The sequence below is a fragment of the Solea solea genome, chromosome 19, assembly GCF_958295425.1.
Source record: "Solea solea chromosome 19, fSolSol10.1, whole genome shotgun sequence".
Taxonomy (NCBI): domain Eukaryota; kingdom Metazoa; phylum Chordata; class Actinopteri; order Pleuronectiformes; family Soleidae; genus Solea; species Solea solea.
Genome location: NC_081152.1, coordinates 5,703,835 through 5,718,606, shown reverse-complemented (window position 1 = coordinate 5,718,606; position 14,772 = coordinate 5,703,835). Strand labels below are relative to the sequence as shown.

General features: G+C 39.7%; 1 protein-coding gene across 4 annotated transcripts in view; it reads right to left on the bottom strand.

The window, feature by feature from the left end:
* Nucleotides 1-14,772, bottom strand: part of erbin (erbb2 interacting protein) — a 45,962-nt gene that overhangs the window by 14,998 nt on the left and 16,192 nt on the right. For all 4 annotated transcript variants that reach the window (XM_058616968.1, XM_058616967.1, XM_058616966.1 and 1 more), the window contains 9 exons: nucleotides 7,592-7,786; nucleotides 7,295-7,412; nucleotides 5,928-6,006; nucleotides 5,708-5,797; nucleotides 4,580-4,636; nucleotides 2,360-2,423; nucleotides 1,972-2,046; nucleotides 1,044-1,188; nucleotides 250-322 (listed from right to left, as the gene is read on the bottom strand). In XM_058616968.1, coding sequence (XP_058472951.1) covers nucleotides 250-322; nucleotides 1,044-1,188; nucleotides 1,972-2,046; nucleotides 2,360-2,423; nucleotides 4,580-4,636; nucleotides 5,708-5,797; nucleotides 5,928-6,006; nucleotides 7,295-7,412; nucleotides 7,592-7,777 — 887 coding nt within the window. In that variant the 5' untranslated portion in view covers nucleotides 7,778-7,786. The remainder of the gene's footprint in view (nucleotides 1-249; nucleotides 323-1,043; nucleotides 1,189-1,971; nucleotides 2,047-2,359; nucleotides 2,424-4,579; nucleotides 4,637-5,707; nucleotides 5,798-5,927; nucleotides 6,007-7,294; nucleotides 7,413-7,591; nucleotides 7,787-14,772) is intronic.

The window sequence follows — 14,772 nt, the reverse complement described above, 5'->3', positions numbered from 1 at the left end:
CTGCACCTCAATTTAACAAATCTGTCACTGTATACATTAACCAATATTCAAGACTCAGAGCCATGGCGTTTCGTTACGCAGTCCATCAGACTCTGAAATCATGGCCGCTATTAGCCACTCAATATCGTTAGCAATGGAGCACATCATGCTTCATGGAACATCTGCCAGACGTTTCATATGATCACATGACAAAGCAGCACGCACAGTAATCCACTGATCTCAGGGTTTACGCTGTGCTGCAACACTCACCCTCCAACAGAGTCTGGTAAGTACATCAGCTGGTTCTCATCCACTTTCAGTGCAGTCAGTTTCTTCAATGAGCCTAAAGAGACGGAGAGAGAGACACACAGAGAGAGAGAATTACAGATGCCAACATTCCACAGCTCGGAGCAGTTATTGATTATCATTTACTGTTGCAGCACAAAGAGGAATGTCAATTACAACAGTTAATTAGATTAATTAATACTTTTGTCAGCACAGTATTACAGTGACTTCTACAGCACATTGTCCATCTGGACCACTATGATTTTATTAGTTTGGACTTAACTTAGACATCTATTTTTAGCAAGGTTACTGAAAGGATGATTATAGCTGCTAAAATACTCACCAATGCCACAACAACACAGGCTAACAGATGTGTAAGCTGCAGTGGACACAGCCCTGAGCTTTCTTACTACGATGTTCATGTTTTTAATGCATCTTTGCACAACAGTACAGTGGCCAGTTAAATCTTTAAAATACTGTTAATAATAAAAACAAATGATACAATTCTTCACATTAACAAATGAAATGGCTCCTTTGGATTTTAATGACAATGTATCTGGCCAATTTAGTATATTATACAGTGTGTTGAACATGTGTCTGACCAAAAAAAAAAAAAAATGAACACACTTGTGGAATAGTTGTGAGAATTCTTTGGTTAAAACTTACCTACATTATAAAGGAAGTTAATAATGAAAAAAATAGTTGGCAACAGTTAAAAGAGAGAGAGAGTGTCCTTTCAATTGCATTATGTGAGTCAATGTTTGTGCCATAATCCTCACCGATGGAGCCGGGCAGCTGTGTGAGAGCGTTGTTGGAGAGCAGGAGGTCCTGCAGATTCTCACAGCCACAGATTTGCTCATCCACCATCTCCAGGTTGTTCTTGGACACGTCCAGATATACCAGCTGTTTGAGCATTCCAAGCATCTGCGCAGACAAAAAGAAGATGTAAAGTTTAACACAAATTGATCACTGATATCTAAGTACCCATTTTGAGTTCATGCCAATGATTACAGGGTGGCGTTATTTGATCAAAGTCCAAACTGAAGGATTTCTTCCAGGTTTGTAAACAGAGCTTTGACAGAGAGCAGAAGTGAAAGTGTCTCTCAGGTCACTTGATTTACATTACGCTGAAAGGTTATTATGGAATTACTGATCAATAATGCCAAAAACTCCTGGTTAAATAACCTTTCTTAAAAGGTTAAGTAAAATAAAACACAAATCTGTGTTCAGTTTTGCTTTATGCCCTCGACAGACATCATTATTTATAAAAGGCCAGACTGTGATTACAGCCGATGCCATTGAAAGGCCAGCAGCAGAACTAATGCTTTAATTATGACCCAGTTACAAACAAGCAGGTCAATTGGATGAAAAATAAATCCGTTGTCACACATTCTAGCAATCCCTGGAAATGAATTACATTCAAAGAAAATAATACTTTTTGTAGTACAAGGGCATCTGAAAACATAAAATGATCTGCATGTTCCAAAAAACTATCTCATTGTGTTCTAACAGCCAGAGAATCCTTTCCAAAACAGCAGCTCCTTCATGTCCGGTGTTCAGAGAAGTCCAGGTCTGATGTAAACTGACAGTGGTTTGGTTTGATGTGAATTTAAGCAGACAAGAATCACAGGAAATTATCTCAGGACGATTTTCTTTTTGAGGCAAAGCAGGAACCGAAGTATGGTGGAGAGTGAGAGTAATTTATACCCCAGGTAAAAACGTCAGTCGGTTCCCATCTATCCACAGCTCCTTGATTCCAGTCAGCTGCTCCAACACCTCAGGCTACAGAAATAAAGAGAAGAAAAAGGCTTAAGTCACATGGATGAGTGTGTTTGTGTGTGCCTGCTGGGACAAGACCTGAGTTCACAAACTAGCTAAAAAAAATCAATTGTGAGACAATTTAGTTATTTCAGAGTAATTGCTGTGTAAAACAAACTTTATCTTGCAGAGAAAACTAAATGAGCACCCTTCTGTTTTGGCATTTAAAAAAAAACAAAGCTTCCATTTCAAAATGAAGGAGAAGGAACGAGAGTAGACTAAGGAAGGAGGAGGTAAAGTCATGAGCAGACAGGTCAAGTCACTGACAGTTACTCACCACTTCAGTGAACTCATTACTCCCCAGGTCCAACCTATCGAGCTGTGTGAGTTTATGCATGCTTCTGCAGAGACAAAGGGCAGACAAGGAGTGAGATACTGCAACTCGTAATAAAAAAGTGAAAACCACTAAACTTGATAAAACAAAAACATCAGCTAGAATATAAATCAGAACTTCAACCTTCATTTTTCTCCTTCCATTTAGGATCATCTTTCAATTTTCTTTAAAATAGCATAAATGCTCTACCTCTACGCTCCATTTGTAGAATTATTTGATGAATATAAATAATATATTATAATATTATAAATACAATTTCAAACTCAGGCATGACAGAAATACACACTGAATAATGGAAAATGTGACGTATGCTAGCCCTAAGCCTTGCCCCAGAATTTTCTCTCCACATTCAGGTCAGAGTCTTGTGTTCTGTGCCACACTGAAGACATGCACAAAAACAGGATCATTCAACTTGTTTAATATTCTGTCAATCATTAGAGATGGAAAAAACATAATGAGTATCAAGCTCATGTTTATCATCTATTGACTAAATGATTTTGAGAGCAGTTAAGCTTCAGTGGCAGCTGCCGAGAGATGTTACTGCAAAACATCCAAACCATTCCTTAATATAGACACCTTAAATCGTTAGGAATGAAATAAAATAGGCCTGTCACTCATAAGTGATATAACAAGATTTCTGAGCTATATGTAAAATACACAAGAGTGAGGTGTCACGTTATACAATTACAGCATGAGAAAGACTTTGGATAGGCAAAGCAACTTAGAGCAGCAGAGCAAACAGACATTTCAAATTTAAGACTTTGTTAGATTGAGTCTTAGGTTTCATAGAATCTAATTCCAAACAAACATCTGAGTCATGGCTGGAGGTGAAACAGAGGTGTTCCGAGTTATGTTTGGGAACAGATACGATGTTACTTTCACAGCGGGGGATGAACAGTGTGTCCTTAAAGCAGAGAGTGAGATTCAGCGCAGGGATGGAAAGCAGAAGCCCACCCGCACTTCTCTGTCGTCTGTTTGGTTTTTAGGTATTCCTCATTAAGTAAGAATGTCACACATATGGCGCACATTATATATATATGGTTTTAGTCCTAGGATGATTGCTCTTCAGTGCTTGGTGCAATATGAAAACATTACTCGTGTGAATGTACTTGAGCATTAGCCAGTTTTATCACATTCTTACATCAAAGTTGGCAACAACTCTGTGGACACTCATGTGAATAAAGAATATCTTGAATTTGTGTGCATCAGTGGAAAAAAAAAAACTATGGGTTGACCCCAAGTTGTGAGGAACAGGCCAGCTTTCTTTAGAACACAGTACAACACAGAAAGACATGTGTTTTATGTATGTGGCTTGGTTTGTGTCCACATACGCAGGGGGAAGAGACTGCAATCTCTGTGTAGACGCTCTGAAAAGACTTGTGCTGCGCACCCCCTTTGTGCATGAACACATTTGTTTACATCTCTGAAATGCTTGTGTGTTGCTCTGGCAACCTTCTCGATCATTAGTCCTTTTCTTTGTCACGGCCTCAGCCTGTAACAGGTCTGGCATCTGTCACATAAACACAGCGAGAAAGAGAAGACCTGCTCTCCGAATCCCAGCGCTGCAAAACACTGCCCTTTGTGCAGCAACTGGCCCATCGAGTGTGTGAGTCAGTAAGTCAGTGAGAAAATCAGTGAAAGGAAAGTGAGTGAGATAACAACAGGAGAGTAGGACAGGGAGAGGAAAGACAAATAAGGCAAACAGGGGAACAGATTTGCTGGGAAATGGAAGGAAATAAAACGCAATGACACAGTAAGTGAAGCATGAGTAAAGCCAGCAAGAGAAAGTAGATCCCATGTCGCTCATGTGGAGCGCTCTCTAATATTGTTAGGGCTTTCCGTCTCCCTCAGACACTAGGGGAAAACAAAAAACCCTCACCACTGTCTCAGAAGAGGAGCAGCCAAGTGAAGAAGGCTCTTACGTAACTTTGGAATGCAATACTACAGTTAGCGGAGATGGGAGTAAATCTAGGGGAGGAAGAAGCAGGCAGGATGGAGGACACGGCAGAGGCGTTGTTAGAGGAAGGAAACGGGGAGGAAGGAAGGGTAAAAATTCATGACACGCTTCAGGATGCAAACGTGACACAAACATGACGTAGCTGAAATACACACACTCTGTATTTTAATGGAAAACAGGGGAAAACGACATGGAAAAGCACTTACTTTGGCAACATTTTTAGCTGGTTCTCCCTCAGCTCCAAGATCTGTAATTTACTCAACCTGCAACCAAATAAAAAGCCCAAGTGATGCAACAACATTTCATATTTAAAGGTCACTGTCCTGTTGTATTCCTTACTTGCGTTCATTACTGGAAATTGCATTATCTTAACATAATTATTTAAAAATTAAGTTTGTAATTCAATACTGCGGTACCTCATTTTAACAATTATTCATCACTGCCTTGCAGGTTTTTCTGCTGCAACCAACAATGTCCTTTTGTGTAATTTCTTTCACAAACAAATGTTCAGGTGTCATCATCTCTTGTGCTAAAAAGGTCATATATGGAAAGGAGAAGAGGAGCGTGAGTAAGAGGAAACAGGCCCTAAACCCACATGGACACCTCACGTCACATGTTTTGTGTAATCAGAGGGCTCAACACACAACTGTTGCGTAAACAACAAACTGTGCCCGCACGACTAATTGTACTGCATACGGAAGAACCTAATTAACCTTAAAGAAATGGAAATACATTTCAAATTATAATGAGTCAGAATATTGATAGATGATAAATGATCTATACTAAGGCAGGTATAATTGGCATGGGGTGTATATGAGACAAAATGGCTGCTGACGTAATGTGGTAAATATTAACAGATATCTTACCTGTGGGGTTGTCTTGAAATATATAAAATGTAACTTAACATGTAAATATGTAACATTTGCTGACATACCGATGTTCATTCATGGATCCATAAAGCATCAGTATAATCATTATCATGTGTACGGTAGTAATAGAGAGCAGTGCTGCAGATTTGGAGGTGAAAGGAACAGTCTTGCCTAACTTATGAAGTATTTTCTTCATTTTCTTCAATTCATTTTTTCATTTCTTCTTTCTGGCATTTCTCACCTTTCATTGACCTTTAGTTTTATTTCTTCCTTGAAGCCAAGGATTTGATGCATGCCATTACACAATGTTAATATAAATAGTATACTGCAATACAATAGTTCTACACAGTAAGCCTAAAATTAGATTTACAAACAGTTATGCCCAGCATAGCCATGTCAGTGTCACAACCTCATTCATCTACTGAATGTTGCTCCATCCTAATCCCATCTTTAGAACAAACTAACCTCCCAAAGCTGGCTGGTAGAAACTCCAAAAAGGCATCATTCAGGTAGAGCTGCGTCAGACTCAGAAGCTGCGTGAAGCCTTCAGGGAGCCTGACAAAGATATCCACAGATATGCACAAAGTCAAGTACATCTACTGAAACAAGTTCAACAGAAGTAAAGTACTCGTGAGACCCATCAAACTAAAACACAGACGATTATAGGAGTGTGTCTTCGACTCACTTTGATATGGGATTCACACTGGCCTCTACAACAGCTAGGACTTTGCAGTTCTTGATGTTTTCTGGAAACTCCTGGATGCCTTAAGAGAAATACCAAACACAAATTACCATAAGTGGTTTCAGAGTACAACACAACAGGGACTCAACATCTGCAGTGACGCATCTCAACCATTTTATTACTGCTGGCAGTGAACAAATGACTTCGTCTGGACCAAGAAATCAGGGGATAATGCGGGCAATCTTGTTCATGTTTTTTGCAGAAGCTTTTTGACTGTTTAAAAACAGGTGCTTTGTACAAGCAGGAAGGCTCTCTGTGTGCTCAAGGTACATTAAGAGCGGCTCTGCACCTTTCTTGTCTAAACAACCACAGAGAAGAGTGCTTAAGGTGACATAATAAAAGCAGTGGAAAGGAAGAGAGTGGGGGGGGGATAAAGTCCACTGTCTGTAATTTATCATGACTGATCCAGAACTGCAACAAAGAGGACGCGACCAAGTCTCTTGGTTTGTTTCCACACACTTTGCACAGAGTGTAAAGATGGATACGCCACTTTTAATGTCAACATGGTGCCTACTGCTCCCATACATGAATTTGTTTAATCTAAGCTGTCTCTGCACTCACTCATTTATATTAGAATTACCTTTTTAACCTTTCCATTGCCATGAAAGGGTTTTGCTGTTGAGCAGCCTTACTCTGCTTAGATTTAAGTTGATAGGGTGAAGATCAGGCTTTTTACACAGTCGAGTGTTTTAGCTTGAGGTCCTCAAAGGCCATTTGGAAGAGACAAGAAATGACGAATAGTCCTTGTGAAGTTGAAGAATATGCAACAAGATTTTCTTTCTAAACAAGATTTCTTTTTATCTATGAGCAGGTGCTTATTAAAACAGTCCAACCTGTTTTTGTTCTTAACATCAAACTGAGGCAACACTGACAGTGTGACGTTTTCATCAAACAAGCTAAATTTAAAAGGGATTTCTAGGACAGGGTTGCTAATCATATTCAACAGTGTGACTGCTTAATGTCATCATCAAAGTGATAAAATGCCACACTGATGAATGGTGTCACTTCCCACTTCATGAAACTGCTGACAGGACACTGTACAGATATTCTCACAGTTTGTGTGAGTATATAGAAAAGATGGAATAATTATTCTATCTTTTCGCCAATCTGTGCCAGTAGCAGTCCTGATACAATAGAAGGACAACGGTTATACCTTTAATCTTCACAGATCAGTGAGCAAGTGTCTGTGGTCAGTTTTCAGGTCTTAGCAATGTGATCTGAACAGTTTTGAATGACCTAAATCTGCCAATCAAAAAGGCTTCTAACCTGAGTGAAGGAATGCTATGGAAAGTAAAGTAAGTGTCACTTACTGTTTTTGCTGACGTCAAGCTCCCTGAGATTGATGAGGTTTGCAATCGCCGCTGGCAACACTGTTAGGTCATTATCTGGCATGCTCAGCCGGTGTAGTAACTGGCAGTTAAACAGTTGCTGGTGGAAAAACATGACAAATAAATAGTTTTTAATCAAAACGCGTATGGTGTGTGTAGATTAAGCATTTGCTCGACTTGTACTGTCATGATTATCTTAAAAATATGATTGAAGTGTGTCCACAAAGAAAGAAATAACCAACTTTTACAGTTTCTGTACATAAGTGTGCGCCGCCTTACTTTAGGCAGCTCCTCAATCTGGTTGGCATCAAGATAGAGTTCCTGCAGGGTCTTCTCAAAACTAAAGATCTCCTTAGGAACAGTCTCCAGGCTGCAGTGGGAGTAGTCCAGCGATGTTACCGTCTCCTCCTCACCCCGCAAGCAGCGGCACGGCACCAGCCGAACAAACAAGCTCCGCTTGGACATCCTCAGTCACTGGAGAGGGAAAACAAAGAGATATGTAAAGGGAGTGTAGAGGATTAAGAGAAGCTGAGGAGGTAAGCGTACAGCATGCCTGGCACTACTTTTACACTTGAGCTCTAGTGTCTAGACACACATATGTAATGTGTTTAGTGCAGGGTACTCATTGAAACATACACACGCAAACACTGATTACGATATCTGATCTGTGCATCTGATCCATGATCATGTGACTACAGTCTTAACTGTCTGAGCAGAAGCTGCATGTCAATGATTGTCAGCAGGCTGTGTCCACAAACACATTAAGAAGAGATGATGAAAGTCATCATCTCAGCTACTGTACTGTAACATACACCAAGCATCACAGCAATTGAACCAGAGTAACTGATTTTATTGCTGCGTGATGTGGGTATATTTTTTTTTTCGTGAATTTGGTTTGATAACCCATCAGTACCAAGCAATAAGGTTGTTTCAGGAAGCAAACGTAAAGCATTAGGTTCAACAGACGAGATATAAATACATTAGAAAGCAGAGTGGGTCCATTGGGCACATACCCATAACCTTTAGTTCTTTCTATAAAAGGGAAATGTCACCATTTGGTTCTTCTTTTTATACTTTTGTCCAATATGATTATTAGTCATGATGATAACATTACACTCACCAGCTCCCTTGCAGATATTGTTGACGCAACACCTCTGACGTACAACACTCAAGAATTAGTAGTGGGATTTCTCAATTATGTACGTTAGGTCTGGCCGTAAATCTGGGAGAAACTTTTCCAGTATCAAACAACACTATCCAATTAGGTGTTAAATTTCAGTCCTCCCTGCTTCGGGGTTTGGTTTGTCTGTTTGTTTTCCTCACCTCTAAATAAATGCATTCATGCAGTGATGTGGACTAAGGAACGCTAACAGCAGCAATGGACAGGAACATCACATAGCTGACGGCACTTCATGCAAAGCTGCCGAAGGTGTCTGTGAGCTACTTCCTCTAACCGACAAAGTGAAGCTCAGGCAACTTCAGTAAATAGTCCGATTGTTTGTTTGTTTGTGGTGTTTACAGCTGTTGGCATGAGTGGTGTTGCATTTCTGCTCCGACTGTAAGATTTGTGTAAAATATCTTGATTTTTCTGAAATATGTGGCAGCTGCAATCTGTTTTGTGATATATTTTAAGCCTTTGTTTAATTCAATGTTTATATTGTTTTAAATTTAAAACAAGATGAAGCATCTCCACACGAGATACCATCAAAATAATAACTGTTAAGTTACTGGAACAATCTGAACTCTAAAAATAGAAATATTAGATTGAAACATTTGGAGCTTGCTCATTGTGCCGCTTCAAATTGCCATTTTAAATGTCAAAATGTAATGTTTTTCCTCTCTTTCTGAAGTCCTCCAGCTATCCATATTCCTATGCAAAAATATGTGAATAAAAAAAAAAACAGGTTGTCAAAAACTGAGAGTTCCACTTAACATGAAATTACTGTTGAGGAAATGAAGTGCATAAATGCACATTTGAGAATCTGGTCAAAAAGAGGACACTGTGTGAAAGCCTTTCAACCACTTTCAGCTTGTGCTTGATGGAGCCACGGGTTACATCATGTACTCTCAATCCTATTATTTCATCCAAAGCATTGTCCTGCCAACACGTTCCCACATTCGCAAATAGACTACAGATGATCACTATGAGTAATTATTCTGTGCTCAACGCATTGTGATAAAAACACAAATAACAGGCCAATTCATTTTTTAAAGGATTCACTAAAAAGGAAATAGCATCCCAGTTGAGCCTGATATCAAAGTTATTTCGTCTCTACGGGGAAAATGTGTTTTCCAATTCTGAATTTTCCATAGGAATGTAAAACGAGCAGCATTTCAATATTGTGGGTTTACTGAAGCCTCAATTGGGTTGAAGCTGAGGGTAAAAATCCAAGTAGGTCGTGAATCAGCCCTCATTTGAGAGATCATTAGTTTTATCCAAAAACTCACCCCCCTACAACATAATGACATATATAATCCAGAAAACCTTTCCAGCTGTCCATCTGGGTGGGATCTGCTTGCGGATGGGTTGGAGAGGCAGTTGTAAATCTGTCCTTTAAACTTGTTACATGGATGTGTACATACTTTTTTTTTTTTTTATGGCTGGAGTCTCAGGTCAGTACAGTATGCATGATGGAATGTGCTCTCCTCAACAGAGGCTTTGTTCTGTAGAGAATGTGATTTTTCCTCCCCCTTGTCTTAATCTAAGCACCACCATAGCACATAATCTCTGAGTCCTTCACTCACTGCTTACTCTGTCTAACTGAGCTGTAAAAGTGTGATAGCCTTGACCCCGCACCACGAGTCACACCCACACACACTATCTCCCCATGTGTGGATATGTGCACATATTTGTGTTCAGATTACTATGCTAGTCATTCTCCTCTGTGGAATTGGTTTTAGTGTACACTGCACACACCACATCACCTTCAATATCAGATTGGCCCATATTGCCTACAGCGTAATGTTTTATTTCGATAAGATAAGATTGAGATAATCAAAATATGACCCAATAGCAAAGTCAATAATGGAGCAAAAAGTAGTCAAAAGTAAATACTGCTCAAATTTCGCAATAATATTAGTATCGCAACTACTGATTATTTCCACAATCAATTAATCTGTGGGTTATTTTCTCGATTAATCGAGTAAACATTTGGTACATGAAATATTGAAAAATGTTAACCAATGTCTTGTTCTTGTCCACAAACCAAAATAATTCAGTTTTAATGATTTCTTTGTTAGATGGAGCAAAGCAACCAGAAATTATTCATATTTAAGCTGAAAAATCCGAAAACATATTTAAAACAATAAAACCCATTAATCAATTGTCAAAATAGTTGACAAACGATTAATCGTTTCAGCCCTAGATAATATAAATAAAATGTTCCTGAAGGAACAGCAGTTGTCCAAAGGAGTACCAGTCAGCCATCTAAAACTCATTAAAAATGTGTGCATGTATGAACAAGCCCACACTCACATGCAGTATGTACAACCAAGAGACTCCTATCCTCCCACCCACACACACACACACACACACTGTATAGCAACCAACTCGTGTATAAATACACAGAGTAATGTGGTCTATCACCAAAGGAGATGACAGTCAGAGGGCTTGGCTCCATTCACCCCGAGTAACACTCGCTGAGCGAATGTATGACGCATGCTCTGCGGAGTGGGAGAAGAGGGAAGACTGGAAGAGAGAGTGTGATATGGGTTAACAGAGAAAGGGGTGGTTGTGAGTTGTTAAGAGGTATGTAAGCAAACGCCTTTGCGAAGCATAAGAAGAAAGTTGTGGGGAAAGGTGTTTTCTGTTTTTAGTTTTCAAGACAGGCAGAAAGGGCCAACTATGGAAGAGAGGAATAAACATGCTAGAGCTAGCAGAAGAATTTAATCTGTCTCCTCCTTATTATGTTAAATGACCAAGAAAATCTAAATGCTGGCTTTATTACAGGGACTGAGGCCTGTGTTTTAAAATAAGCATGGCACAGTTTAACAGTTAAGTTTAATGGCAGAAAAAAAGTGTTTTTGGGGGTAAAATGAAATTGTTTTCAGTCTTTCGAACCCAGATGTGATTCTGTTTTGGTGGATCGCTTTTGTAATTGTAGATTTGCTGTGTAGTAGGAGAAAATGCTTTGCTGCAGAGGAAACAGACCTGCAAGGAGACCATCAACGGCAACAGCAGGATTCCACCAATGCTCCCTGAGATGAAGAAGGCGTAGGTGGAGGAGGCAGTATGCACACTGCGTGGTGTGTGTGTACCACCTATGGAAATGCATACCGATATCTTGGTAATGCATTCTTCTAATAACTGTTAAATACTGCATATGACCTCACATCTGCTTTGTGTTGGTCACTCACACACAATTTGGTTTCTGCTGCCTCAACAGATGCTCATACAGTATAGTCACACATTAATTTGCTGCTTAAACAACATGGACATTGGTTTGAAAAGAACAGACATTTATGAATCATGTTTTCCAGCTCCAGCTTGATAGCATGACAACCATTTCCTATTAGCACTGGAAGTACAGCTTTGACCGGTTGTCACTGGCAGTACCGGAGCCCTTAGTGGGTTTCCATCAGCCTGTTTAAGTGCATTCTAATACACACATAAAAACCTGAATGGGGACTAGGGGTGGGTGAAAATATCGATTTGGTGATATACTGTATTGTCGTCCTTCCTCGTGCTAATCAATACGCCATGGCAAATATTGATATTTTCATTAACAAATGAAGGCGATCTAAAGTGAACAGCCCCTGCCAGTATCATTTGCCCATAGGATGCCTCCTCGCAACGGTGCCACTCGAATGAGAGAAAAGGAAGTTTACAGCGGGATAATGGCAGGGAAAGCTATGTTAAGAGATGCTTTATCCACATTTAATGCATATATTTTATGCACTTTGTTCTCTATGTTTTGAATAAATTGAGAACTCCTGCACTTTTAACATTTTCAGATATATTATTCAAGGATTGTCTTGCAATGTATTGATTATCACAGAAGTGATGGATCGTGGGAAAAAATATTATTGGTATCGTGTATCGCATAGTATCATCAGGTACCCTGTGATTACCACCTTGAATGGGGACACCGATTAAAAAAGTTAATATGAAATAATGTTGATGATTTATTTCTTTAGTAGAACCTAAATCATTTTAAGTTGACAGCCACAAACAAAGTGCAGGGAGTTCAGAATACATCGAGACACGAGCAAACACATTGTTGTGGTCAGTGACAAAACAACCTTCGAAAACATTGCAGTGTGTTACACTATGCTGTTGACATGCCACAATAAATAATTGGTACAACAACAGGTGACCTTGAATGATAACATTGTGAGTCTGTTCAACATAAACAGCCCTTACAACTGCTCTGCAGATCAGAGGTTCGATACCCACTATGCAAATCGGCGCATGCATATAAACATTATTTTCTGTGTGCAAAACTAGGGCTGAACGATTTTGAATAAATATTTAATCAAGATTATTTTGACAGGGACTGTGATGTGATTCATGATATCAGAGGAAATGGCAATTTTTACATAATTTTTTTTTCATTTTCAGTCAAAAAACACATTTAAAATGATTACTGTGATATTTGTGCAGATCTGCGAGAAACAAATATGTTCTCTTCACTCTTCAGTCTGTATAAAATTATATTTTGACACATTTTGGCTTAAGCAAATATTGTGCCTCCTGCGATTTCAAAAACCCTTGTCATATGTGAAGTGAAGTGCTCCTCGTACATACGACTTCTACTGCCTTTGATGATAGCGTTGATTGGGTTTTTGTGTTACATTAACATGGTTTGCTTTGGGAAATAAGCAAGACAGAAATAGGCTGGCTAACTATGGCAGTGCTGGGCTGTCAGTCTGTCTCTCTCTCTCTTTGAATCTCCTCCAAGAGTAATCAGAAAGGCACAGTAGGGCAATACAGCACAGTAATGAGAACCACACTGCACACAACATAGACTTATCCGCTGACCTACATGTTACTGGGACGATGACTAGAGATACTCACCCAGCTTTAGTTCATCAAGAGCGTTTGACTTTTCAACGAAGAAAGCTCCCAGTTGATATTGTCTTTCTTAGCCTACTTATTTAAGCAGCAAATCTACTGATCAGTGTGCTAGTAAGAGCTTAGTCTTATAGTGGATATTGTTAGCATAAGCATAAAACCCGATTTAGATTGTTTTCAGAAATTAAAAACGAGTGAGTGTTAGACATGTGACTCTTCAGCCTGGAAATGATATTAGGAGTGCCCTTTGTGTAGCAAAGAATGAAACAGTCCAGAGGGCAGTCCTGTCACAGATTCCCATTTGATTCTCTCAGTCAGAGCCAGGAAACCACCTCCTGTCACAGCCCCTCTTCCCTGTAACTTAAGTTCCTCCTGGATCACTGCTGTTGCTATAGAGACTACGGTAAAGGGTAGCGGCAGCTCTCTCATCCCCAAACTCATACACAAAACACACAGCTGAGCTTACAGAATTGCTAATGTGAGAGCTGTCGAGAGAGCTGATAAAAGAAAAAGAAAATACAAAAGAGTTGTAAAGAAGTCTCCACATAATGTGGATAGAGCATAACTCAATTTCAGGCTAGAGATGTGTGTATATGTGAGAGCACGGAGAGTGTATATGACGACCAATACATGCATACAAAAGATATGTTGCTCACCCACAGTCAGGCTGGATCACCCAGCGTGAAGACACCGAATTTCAGTTTCAAAATATGTCAGAAGCCAGTATACATACACTAGTGTGTGTGTGTGTGTGTGTGTTTGTTGCCCCAAAGGTCATTCAGTTCCGCAACTGTGGCCAACAGAGACCAACTGGCCTAGTTTTAGCTAATCCAGTAAAATATGTTGGGATCAAATTAGCAGTTTCTAATGCATTGCAAAAAAATTCAATTTCACTGTACATACAGACAACCTCACTGAGCTGGTCAAAGCCCAAGTCCAGGCAGTGGTGCTTTCTGGAGATATGATATAAGCATAGGGGATCACTACTGTTATGTCTGCGGGTACACGATTGCAACGGCCTAAGCGGAAACACAAGTGCAGTGTTTGACAGTAGCAAGCAGCTTGTATTATTTATAGCAAATGGCACTCGTCTGGTTGACATGGCAGAATGTGATTAGTGCGGGCTTGCTCTCGTCTTGTGAAAGGGGCTTTGATCCAGATTGCAGTGGACTGTAAAGGGATTGCCGGGCCAAAGCTAAAAAAAATGTCATAATACAGATTATGGCAACAAAAACAACGCATACACAAACAAAAAAAAACCTGTGTGATACGCATGAGCTGCCTGTCTGTAGAGGAAGAGGAAAGCCAAAGTCACTTCCTCACTGATGGCTGTTGAAGCGCTAGGCTACATGGTATGCTAGAATGTGTGACTGCAACTCCTTTCAAATTTGATTATATACTTAATCATATTAATCCCTGACCATAGAGATGCCCTGTGCATTGAAGG